Raw genomic sequence first — 12,132 nt, 5'->3', positions numbered from 1 at the left:
CAGAACAGTTGCTCTCAGTGAGCTGCAGTCTCACTCTCAGCCCCAGCTCCCCAGGAGCGCTCTCTGGATGGGGCTCCTTGCATGCACCAGGTCTACCTGGCATTCACCCCAGTCATGCACCCAGACCCGGGCTGGAGCTGTGTGATGAGCAGGGGCTGCTAAGCTCTGTCCTGGGGCAAGGATTAATGTGAGGCAGAGCCAGAGACAGAGATGAAGGAGACCAAGAACTGGAGCCTGGCACCAGCACTGTAGGGACCCTGGCAATTTCCCCAGCCTGGCAGCATGCTGTTTCTCCATGCCTTTAGCTGGCTGCCCATCCTAACTGAGTAGAACAACTCTCAAAATGAGAAGGTTTCTGGGCTTGCATCCAGGGCACCAAGGACTTGAGGAGACTCGGTTCCCCTTTTTGGAGGGGTTTGGGGAGGGGAAGCCCAAGGAGAGGTTGGGTGGTGGCTGCCTAAGGGGACCACCAGATTCTCTGCCCCATCCAGAGACCAAGAGATTCTTGAGGACTAACAGACTGAGGGCTGTCTGGGACGAGGGCATTAGGAGGGAGGAAGAGAGCAGTGTGGGTCATCCCTCTCTGATTCTGTGAACTCAGAATCCCGAGACGACCTCCTAAGTCCTGAATTATCCGGCCCCCAGCCCCATCTCACTCCACACTGCCAGAGCAGGCTCCCAGTGCTCTCTGCCCTACCTCCCACCATCTCAGGACCCTTCCCAAGCGCCCAGCCTCGCTCCCCACCTGCGGCCAGAGGCTCCACTTCATCCTGGCATCTTTGGAAAGGGCTCCATGACTAGTTGGGACTGGTAGAGTCTCAGAGTCTCTCTTCTCCATTCTAGCACCTGTCATGAATTGTAATTATAACCTCCTCAAGAGAGTTCCCAAGTCCATCTCTTTACCTGCCTTTAATAATATCATTATTTATATTTACTTTTTTTTTTTTTGTCCTCTGTCTTAAGCTTCCCTCCAGTTGTGAACTTCACAGAGTTGGAAATTATACTTTACTCTGTAGTCTCGGGGCTTAGCGTAGTGTCTGGTATAGTGCTGACGCACGTTAGAAACTCAATAAGTACTTGCCAGATAAGGAAGGAAGGAAGGAAGGAAGGAAGGAAGGAAGGAAGGAAGGAAGGAAGGAAGGAAGGAAGGGAGGGAGGGAGGGAGGGAGGGAGGGAGGGAGGGAGGGAGGGAGGGAGGGAGGGAGGGAGGGAGGGAAGGAAGGAAGGAAGGAAGGAAGGAAGGAAGGAAGGAAGGAAGGAAGGAAGGAAGGAAGGAAGGAAAAGAAAGAGAAAAAAGAAAGAAAGAAAGAAAGAAAGAAAGAAAGAAAGAAAGAAAGAAAGAAAGAAAGAAAGAAAGAAAGGAAGAAAGAAGAGAGAAAGAAGGAAAGACTTAAACAGGACACATTTTAAAAGGTGTCAAAAGAAGAAATGGAAAGGAAAAGCAAGCCAGCACACCCACCTGCTTCAAATAATGCATATCTTCAAGTACCTAAGGCAGTGGTTCTCAAAGAGTGGCCCAGGGGAAGCTGGGGGACCCCAAGGCCCCTTGGGGGGTCCATGAGATCAAAACTAATTCCAGAACAATATTCCCCAAACTACCCACCACAGGAAACTGCCCACAAACCAAGACTCCCGGCTCCTCACTTTCCTCGCTGTGCTGATATTTGCACTGATGACACAAAAACAGTAGTCGATAAAATCACTGGAGGCATGAACCTATGTGTGGCATCAAACTGCACTAGCAGTCCTCGTGTTGCTCACAATGTATTCTTTCAAGAAAAGGAGCCTCACTTAGGAATGTTCTTGATGAAGCAGTGAGAATTATTCATTTTATTAAACCTCAACCCTGATTCTCTCAAGGAAAAGCATTTGTGTGCTAGAGTTGTGAGTTAAACCAGCCACTTTTTCATGAACGCCATGAACAAATAACATAGAACAAATGATGGCCAAACTATAGATACTTATATTCGGGTATGGGGCATACATTTTCCTAAAAATTAACAAAGTGAGCCTTTCACTTCCAGGAAAACAACTAGAAATTGTTAGCATAATAAAATTGGAACTTTCAGGCAAAAATATGAACTTTGGAAAATTTGTGTCTGCCACCATGACTTTGACAGCTTCCCAATACTTGAAGACTACTGATGAGATCAGTGGTGGTATTAACAAATGTGGTGGGGGTTTTTTGCTTGTTTGTTTTGTTTTGTTTTTGAGACGTAATCTATCTCTGTCACCCAGGCTGAAGTGCAGTGGCATGATCTCTGGTCACTGCAACCTCTGCCTCCCGGGTTCAAGTGATTCTCCTGCCTCAGCCTCCCAAGTACCTGGGACTACAGGCATGTGCCACCACATATGATTAATTTTTTGTATTTTTAGTAGAGACGGGGTTTCATAGTGTTAGCCAGGATGGTCTCGATCTCCTGACCTCGTGATCTGCCTGCCTCAGCCTCCCAAAGTGCTGGGATTACAGGTGTGAGCCACCATACCCCACCAAATGTGGTTTATTTATATGTGTGTGATACATATAAATATGTATATATAGAGAGTAATAAATGATGTCAGCATTTAGAAGATGTACATAACTCAGTTAACCAATATTTTCCAAATGATCAATATATGAAGTCACAAAGTCACAAAGTTTGGATAAAAGATCCATTAAATTTTAAGATGGACCAGTTGATTCTAATGTAACAGAGAACAAAGAATTCACTGATATGGTTTCAGACTCTACGTTGCAACTAACCTTTGAGAAACCACCATTTGTTGGGTTTTGATGTAATACGAGAGAAGAATATCCACAATTATACATTTAAAGGCTATTAATGTATTCATCCCCTTTGCAACTACTTATCTATGAGAGATTGGATTTTCTTCAACTCTTCGACCAAAGCAACATATAGCAATACCTTGTATGCAGAAGTAGATGTGATAATCCAGCTGTCTTCTTTAAAGCCATACAGTAAATAGGTCTGCAAAAATGTAAAAAAAAAAAACACTCTTCTCACTAGCTTTTGATATATATATATAATTATTTTTAATCGTTTAAAAATGTGGTAATATGTAATGTGTTTATTAATGGTACTTTAAGTGAGTTAATAAATCATTTTAAATTTTTTAAACTTTTAATGTAAGTAAATATTGATGCATATAATCCACAAAAGCTCTTTGGGATACTCAATAACTTCTATGCGTACATATAAAAGGATCCACAGAGCAAAAAGATTGAAAACCTGGGGCCAAGGGAATCCCACAGCCTGTCCTGATGCAGATAGACCACAAGGTGGCAGTATGCGTCCTCTGATAACTCCGGAGCTACCTTCACTCACTAAGAGTCTCTGAGCAACCTCTTTTCTCCATCACTCCCCACCGCTTCCTTTCTTACCTTCATGCTTCTGTGTTGCACGTCTTTTTTTCTTTTTTTTTTCTAACTAGCTTTATCCACCAACGCCTTCATAATTACAGGAAATAGCAATCTCCTAAGCATAAGTTCTGGCCAAACCAAGCCAGTCATTCATTTTATTCTGCAAACATTTATCAGGTGTCACTCATATGCAAAGCTTATCATCCAGGGATGAGTATATTGAGAACACTGTTCTCAAGTAGTTAATAATCTGATGAGGGAGACAGATCCAAAGGCCAGTGATTATAATACCTGCTGAGTGTGAAAACCCTTTATTCTTTACAAAGGGCTGTGGACTTCAAAGGGAGTCCTGAGAGCAGAGGATGCCAAAAGTCAGATGCTGAGATACTCGCCAAAAATGTCTGCAGGGATCTGGAACCTAGGCACATAGTGAGGGAGAAAGCCAGGTTCCCAGGAGATTGGGGAGGAGAAAGGATTGGAGCAACAGAAGCCAGGGGACAAAAGGGAATGCCAGCTTTCTCAATTTTGAAAGTAGTTTGTCTGAGAAATTAGGAGAATAATGAGCAGAGACACCCAAGGTGGAGACATGGGGAGGGGTCCAGACTTGGGGAAGCTTAGGTTGAATGTCTAGGAAGCCAGATCACTGGAGGGTCTTCACTGTGGATGCTGGAGCGGCTCAGCATGGAGGCAGGGAGTGGGGCTGCGGTCAGCAGGGGGCCTCAGAGAACTCGGGATGGCCAGTCAATGGAGGCCACAAGGATGCCAAGGGTGGTCAAAGCTTGGTGTAGACTGAACCCAAACGTGGTAGGAAAAATGGTCTGAAGCTACCCGTGGATAGCTTCTCTAAGTCATCCTAATGTACTAGAGTCTAGAATGAGCATTGGGGAAATGGGGAATGTCAGGGGGCTTGTGGTTAGGAGACCCATATCCAGAGATCTCCAAGGAAGAGCACCTGGGACTCCCAGCAAGGAGGAAGAGAGGGAGCAGGGGAATAGGCAGCAGGCTGGGCACAGCCTGAGTGGGGCTGGGCCTCAGGCATCAGAGTCCCTGTGAGGACAGGGACCTGACTTCACCTGCAGGTGGAGCAAGTAAGCCAGGAGACAGTGCCCAGGGGCCACGAGGCTAGTGGTAGTCATGGAGCCCATCAAGAGTCCATCAAAACTTGGAATCTCTGCTAGAAATGACCAAGGGTCAGCTGTCCCAATCTCCTCATGTAATGGATAAGAAAATGAAGGCCCGAACATGGAAATCACTTCTAAAGACCACCAGCAAGTCTGGGAAAGCTAGCACTAAAACCCAGCTCAGTCCCTCAGTCTGGTCCCACTGTGTGCCTGCTATAACACCCCCATTACAACACAGGAGGGGCAAAGCTCCCCAAAAAGCCACAGTGGGGGCTGCAGAGAAGGGAAAGACAGACCCACAGTGGGTCCCAGGCATCTGGGAAAGAGCACAATGATTTGATGGTAGCTGCAAGAGCCTCTGCCCGCCTGTTTGTTTGCTTGTTTGTTTGTTTGTTTGTTTGAGATGGAGTCTCACCCTGTCACCCAGGTCAGAGTGCAATGGCACAATCTCAGCTCACTGCAACCTCTGCCTCCCAGGTTCAAGTGGTTCTCATGCCTCAGCCTCCCGAGTAGCTGGGACTACAGGTGTGCGCCACCACACCAGGCAATTTTTTTTATTTTTAGTAAAGATGGGGGTTTCACCATGTTGGCCAGGCTGGTCTTGAACTCCTGACCTCGTGATCCACCCACCTCACGCTCCCAAAGTGCTGGGATTACAGGCATGAGCCACCACGCCCGGCCACTTATTTGTTTTTTAACCCAAAAAGCCAAGCCCTTTTCTCCCAGTGAAAACCTGGAGTCATTGTACGGAGCCAGGAAAATTGGCCCACCCACTTCATGCCCTAGCAGAAGGCTCTGAATTTCCCTGGAAAATCAGTACCCAGAGGGGAAGACCCCCATCCCACCATCCCTCAATCCAACCTCTGGCCTCGGCTGGCAGCGAGGAGGCCGGTGGGGGGTCGAGCACCTACTGATCATGCCAGGAATTGTCTGCTCCTGTCAGAACCAGAATGGGTCGGCCCTGGTCTCACCTGCGCCTGGGCTAGCCTGGAACCTGGGGGCCTGCAGTGACCTTCTTAGATGGGAGCCCACTGTCAGCGTCGGATCCCCCAAGTGCAGACTCCCGTCTGTTTTGAAACCCTGACTGGCTGCTCACTCCCACCCACTGCTGAGCCTTCTCTCCCCCACTCCCAATTTTACTTTCATTCTGAGTCAGCACTAAATGACCACAGTCAGTGGCTCTGCAGAAAGTCACAGAACAGAGGGCGACAGGCCAGTGTTTATGCCACATTCACTCACTTCGTCATTGATTCGTGCACTCCTGCATTTATTCAACCAACAAGCGTTTATCCAGTGCCTACTGAGCCAGCCCTTGCCCGGTGTTAAGACTTCAGAGGTGAGCACGCAGCATCTCTGCCTAGAGGAGCCACAGTGGTGTGGAGGAGTCAGAAAGTCAACCTGACAGTTGAGAGCTCCATGGCAAAGCAGAGGTGCCTGCCGCACACCATCGCTCGGGGTTTGATTAACACACACCCTGCTTCATTGTCATGCTTTTTTTGTTTTTAGTTTAAATTAATGGACAAATTGTATTAAACAGGAATTTTCACATGAAGATTCACATGTATTGAGTCCTCAGGAGGTACAAGAACATCTGGTCTACTTTCCCACGTGGCAGCCCTGGCCTGAGACTGGCTGTCCCTTCAAGTTAGGAACGTTCTCATTCCCCACAGTCGCCACCACTGTCCAGTGTCCCCAACCCTGAGGCCCCATATTAGTGGCCACAAGTTACCCTACTGCTGATGTTGATGTTCTCATGCCCCGCCAGCTTCACCTTGGATCTGATTCCTGCAAGGCTGAGTTGGAGATCCTTGGTCCAGGGTGAGAAGTGCTTTGACAGAGGCAGCAGAGGGCGCCATGGGAGCACACAGGAAGGGCACCTGGGGCAAGTGCAGGGACTGCAGAACAGGCTGCATGGGCACACAGGGTGGGCTGCTGGCTGCTGGCTGGGCTTCCTCCGTTAGCTTAAACAATGGAAAGTGGACTTGGATAGGAACTCTACCTCATGCATTCCTGAGCTGTTCTGCACCATTCATTCATTCATAGACGACTCATATATTCGAGCACTCATTCATTTATTTATTAAATGCTTGCTGTGTGCTTAGCACTGTGCCAAGCCCTGTCCTTAGCTACCAAGAGTTTAAAATGTGATTGGAAGACAGGATATAAGACCATGTCTCCCGTGTGTCGCGACTCACTCATCAAGTTCTACTGGCGTCTAGCATTCATGTATGGCACTCAGTAGGTGCTCAACAAATATTTGTTGCATAAATGAAGGAAAAGATTATTAGTAACAATACCTTTTATTTACTGAGCTCTTCCCAACTTTCCATGTATTGTCGCAATCCTCAAGATAAGTCCTGTTATTATCCTATTTTATTGATAAGAAAAGTAAGGCACAGAGAAGTTAAGTAAATTGCCTAAGGTCACACAGACAGTCTGAAGTCTTAACCACTACTCCATGTGCATCTCAGCAGTGCAAGGCAGGCCATGCTCAGGGCCAATGCTTAGCACACACAGAGATCGCCTCAGGATTTCAGAGGACAGAGCGGTCAGGAGGGGCTGGAGCAATAAAGGAAGGCTTCATGGAGACAGAGCAAAAGGACCAGCACAGGTAGAAGAGAACCATCTTTCCTGATAGAGAGAGCGGGCAGCAAGCAAGAGGGAGTCCCAGGATGGATCCTCCACACTGGCTTCCAGGGGTGAGGGACAGGGTGCCAGCAAGGACATCAGCAAGGATCAATCAACAAATCCGAGGTTGTCCCTCGTGCCAAGCCCTGGGCTATGTGTGCGTAGGAGAACATGAACCTGAATGAGAACCTACCTTTGAGGATCTACAGTCAATTGTCGGACAGAAGCAAAATATGTAAATAATTTTACTCCAGGAAAGCAAGTGTTGAGAGCCAGAAGTGGTATGAAAATCATTGTCAGGAGGACAGAAGCTGTTTCCAAATGGGAAGCACAGAGCAGTCTCCTTGGAAGAGAGTGCATTAGAACTGAGCCGTGAGGGTGGGCAGGATATCACTGTGGAGTAGGGGAAGGGCACTCCTGAAGTGGCAAAGTGGGAGGTGGGCCCTGTGTTCCCACAGTGGGCAGGGAAGTAGTGAAAGCAAATCTGGCCAGACAGGCAGGGCCATTCCGAGAGGGCTTTGTGTGCAGGGCTAATAAGTCAAGCTTTCTCCATAGGCAATGGGGAGCTACTGGAGGTTTGTAGCAGGGGAAGGACCTGTCTTGCCCACCAGGAGGCTACGTAAAAACAGTTGTCTCCCAAGTTATAAGTTCCTGGAACCCTTGCTGGGAGCAGGATTTAGAAAAATGATGCTGAGAGACGCTAGAAACATATTCGCCCTGCGGCTCTCTCACTCAGACTCCAAGAGGGAGGTATCATCGGAATCACCCTTAACCGGGAACCAGAGTAGCTGGGTCCACTTCCTGCCAAGTCAGCAACTAGCTATGTGACCTTGCTCAGGTCCATCTCTGGGTGTCAGTTTCTTCATCTACAATGCAAGAGAGTTGCTCACCTCCAAGAACCTGTCTAACCCCAACTCCCACCCTATGAATCTAAGAATCCCACACCAACCATTCGCCATCCTAAGTATCACAGAGCCAGACAAGCATGGGGGAGGGCTCAGTCCATCCTTGTTGGACTAAAAGGAAGGGGCAGACTGTCCACAGGGGGTGACTGAGGGGGTCAGGCCCCCAAAGGTCCTCAGCCTACTTCAACCTCAAAGGGGACGGGGGGCTGAGTGGTGCCAGAGGAGCAGCAGGCTCACTCAGGGAGAGGAGGGGCTTAGAATAGAAGGGAAATGAACTAAACAACCAGTTTCCTCCCAAACCAGTTTCAGGCTAGGGCTGGGAATTTCACAAAAAAGCAAAAGGCGCTCTGTGAACATTTCCTGCTCCGCCCCAGCCCCCTTCCTGGCAGCATTACCACACTGCTCACCTGTGAGGCAATCTTCCGGAGACAGGGCCAAAGGGCCAAGTGCCCCAGCCAGGAGCTGCCTATAAATGCCAAGCCTGCACAGCTCTGGCAAACGCTCTGTGTGGCTCCTCGGCTTTGGTAAGTGAGCTGCCAGCTTCCCCAGGCAGAAGCCTGCCTGCCAACTCCTTCTTTCCTTCCCTGATCCAACTTCCTTCCAAATCCTCCTCCTGGAAGCCCTCCTTGGTTGGCCCTGCCCAGTTTAAAACTTCTTTCACATTTTCTTAGGTCGTGTTCCCCTGGGGCCTCCTGACCTCAAATGCTTTGCTTTTCGGCACTCCCTAGATATTCTAAAAAATCATTTTGTACATGTGTGTGACAGACCATCTCCCAGTTAACTTGCAGCCTGTGCTTTCTTTTTATTTTGCGCTTCCCCCACTATTTCTGTGAGTGCTTAGTAGGAAGTGTCAAAGAAGCTTGACAGCCTTTTCTTCTAGGTGCCCCAACTCTTGTTTTTCCATTACACAGACAGAGCGCAAGGAGATGTCCTGCAAAATGTCGCAGCTGGAACGCAACATAGAGACCATCATCAACACCTTCCACCAGTACTCTGTGAAGCTGGGGCACCCAGACACCCTGAACCGGAGGGAATTCAAACAGCTGGTGGAAAAAGATCTGCAAAACTTTCTCAAGGTAGGACTGGACTCCGGCAGGTCTGACCCAGCCTCACAGTAGTTTGGGTTGACAAGGGAGGATGGGAGTGTGGCCTACAGCAATCAAGGGGAAGATTTGAGCTCCTCGAGCCGAGCCCCCAGACGCAGCGGGTGTCCTGTTATACAGGGTAGATGCTCACAGTTACACAGGATGACAGGGTCAAGAGATTGCTCAATTGAACCCATGCTATTTGTCGGGCCCTGTTCTGGGCAGAGGAACATAGTGGTAAATGGGGAGCCCACCATTCCAGTGGAGGGGGACACACAATAAAATTGTTGGCCAATAAAGAGCACAGATAAAGCCAAATGCCAGTAAGTGTATGGAAGAAAATGAGACAGAGTGCTGTGGGCAGCGTGGGCTAGGTGGAGTGGAGGTGACCAGTTAGGGTACATGAGAAGATCCTCTTTGAGGAGGTAACATTTGAGCTGAGCCCCAAATGCTGGGGAGGGAAGCCCCTGAGGACCACCCTTGGCACGAAGCTGAGGAGACTCTAAGCCTCAGGTGGGAACTTGGGGTGGAAGACTTGGAGGGTTTTTCTAATCCTAAGGGTCTGCGGTGGAAAATGAATGCATAAATAGCACACGGAGAGCACCTGCATAGCCCTCAGGGAAGTGGGAGGTTTTTCCCCTGCTCCAAAAATGATTAAGCAGTTCTAAGAAAAAGGTTGAGCACTTCCAACAGCCTTTTTGTTTTCTTTTCAAATTTGGGGAAAGTCGGGAAACAGAGGCCTGCATTAAGAAGGGTGGAACACATGGGTCTCGGTCTCAGTTCCACTCCTGGAGCCAGACATCCTGGGGTGGGTCCCTAGCCCTCCCGGTGCCCCTCTCTCCACCTTGGTAAGGTGGAGAATTGCAGCCTTCAGAGTTAGGGGCCCTGACATCTCCCCATAGGTGGGGGCCTCTGGCAGGCAAGCTGCTGGGTGGGGTAGGCAAGAGAGGGCCCAGCAGAGAGGCTGCATGGTGAAGCTCTCCTCCATGTGATCCCCTATGCCTGCTCTCCCCGCCCACCTGAAATCCCCTGCCAGAAGCAAAGTGATGCTGTGGGGAAAGAAGCAGAGCCTCATGGATGGGCTGCGCAGGAGACAGCTCGCATTGGCTGGGTGCCCCACAGGTTCTGGGAGGGGACTTAGCGAAGTGACTCAGCCAGAGGGTGGCAGAGCTGGAACCAGCCAGTGCTCTCTTGGATACCACCTGGGTCTTCCACCTCCCCTAATGTCTCCCCTGTTTTTTTGTTTTGTTTTGTTTTGTTTTGTTTTTGAGATGGAGTTTCGCTCTTGTTGCCCAGGCTGGAGTGCAATGGCACAATCTCAGCTTACTGCAACCTCTACCTCCCGGGTTTGAGCAATTCTCCTGCTTCAGCCTCCTGAATAGCTGGGATTACAGGCATGCACCACTACGCCAGGCTAATTTTGTATTTTTAGTAGAGACGAGGTTTCTCCATGTTGGTCAGGCTGGTCTCGAACTCTCAACCTTAGGTGATCTGCCTGCCTCGGCCTCTCAAAGTGCTAGGATTATAGGCATGAGCCACCCTGCCCGGCTTATGCCTGTAATCTCCCCTTTTATACTTTATCACACTCTTGAAGGTCAACGGAGCACATACTCTGCTCTCTGCCCCTCCATCTCACCTGTGCGCACCTAGTTTTTCTAGGTGTTTCCCCATTGAGTTGGTTGAAATAAGTTTCACTAATTGGTAACCTCCAGAGGGAAGGGAAAGGAGGGCATGAGAGGAAGTGAAGTGCAGAGGGGTAGCGGAGTAGAACTGGCCTCTAAGTCAGATCTGAATTTGCATGCCCTGAGTAGTCAAGCTGTGAAAACCAATGACCTTCTCTAGGACTGGTTTCTTCCAGGAAGATACCATTCCTAGCTGTTAAAATTGTTATGAGGACCAAATGAGGTGACATTGCCAGGCTTACTCATGCCATGACCAGGGCAAGACCCTGGAACTCAGCTTCCTTTTCTATAAATAGAGAATCAGCACCCAAGTCACAGGGTCATGGAGGGAATAAACTGGAGAGCGTTTGGTGCGTGCTCATTGTCTGTTCCATTGTGGGCATTCAACCCATGGTCATTTTTAATTTTTAAATCAAGCTCCAGGGTGAGGCATCCCTGCACATTTGCCAGCTGGTCATTTACTGTGCTCCCAGTCCCCACTTCTGGCCACACCCAGCTCTCACAACCTTCTCTCCCCACCTGTAGAAGGAGAAAAAGAATGATAAGATCATAGACCACATCATGGAGGACCTGGACACAAATGCAGACAAGCAGCTGAGCTTCGAGGAGTTCATCATGCTGATGGCGAGGCTAACCTGGGCCTCCCACGAGAAGATGCACGAGGATGACGAGGGCCCTGGCCACCACCATAAGCCAGGTCTCGGGGAGGACGCTCGCTAAGACCACAGTGTCCAAGATCGCAGTGGCCATGGCCACGCCACAGCCACTAATCAGGAGGCCAGGCCACCCTGCCTCTACCCAACCAGGGCCCCGGGACCTCTTGTGCCAAACTGTCCTGGCTGTGGCGGTAGGGGCTGGGGCCAAATAAAGTCTTCCTCCAAATCAGTGCTCTGTGTGCTTCTTCCACCTCTTCTCCAACCCTTCCTTCTCAGGGCTCTGGGCATTAGAGAGCCCTGTCCTTATCTGTGACTCAGCCCCCCTCATTCAGTATTAACAAAATGAGAAGCAGCAAAACATGGGTCTGTGCTGAGCCCCTTGGGCTCACCTCCCGGGCCATGTCCTCACCTCTGACTTCAGGCCCCACTGCTCAGATCCCAGGCACCCTGCCCCATCTTAGACACCCCGTCCAGCCTGTCCAGCCTGACAAGTGGCCCTTGTCACTGTACACTGTAGAAAGCAAAAGGGCATATCCCTACCCCTTGATATGTCAGCTACCTTCCCAACCAGCTCCAACCCTATCTTCACCCATCACTGTCTACGCAGCCCTCTCTCTCCTAATATAATTCTATTCCTCTGAAAGTCTTCCAGAAATGGACCCAGATAGTGCCATGTCTGGGGAGGAATACTGGC

At 49.4% G+C, this 12,132-nt stretch overlaps 1 protein-coding gene across 1 annotated transcript; it reads left to right on the top strand.

Moving 5' to 3' along the window:
* Positions 1 to 8,430: 8,430 nt before the first annotated feature.
* Positions 8,431 to 11,667, top strand: LOC105497926 (S100 calcium binding protein A9). The gene is made up of 3 exons (XM_011769461.2): positions 8,431 to 8,539; positions 8,927 to 9,091; positions 11,308 to 11,667. Exons 2-3 carry the CDS (start codon positions 8,942 to 8,944, stop codon positions 11,500 to 11,502), a joined length of 345 nt encoding a protein of 114 aa, XP_011767763.1. The 5' UTR covers positions 8,431 to 8,539; positions 8,927 to 8,941; the 3' UTR covers positions 11,503 to 11,667.
* Positions 11,668 to 12,132: the final 465 nt, after the last annotated feature.

Source organism: Macaca nemestrina, chromosome 1, assembly GCF_043159975.1.
Source record: "Macaca nemestrina isolate mMacNem1 chromosome 1, mMacNem.hap1, whole genome shotgun sequence".
NCBI classification, from domain to species: Eukaryota; Metazoa; Chordata; class Mammalia; order Primates; family Cercopithecidae; genus Macaca; species Macaca nemestrina.
Note: the sequence above shows the minus strand (reverse complement) of the source record. Positions and strands in the feature narration are given on the sequence as shown.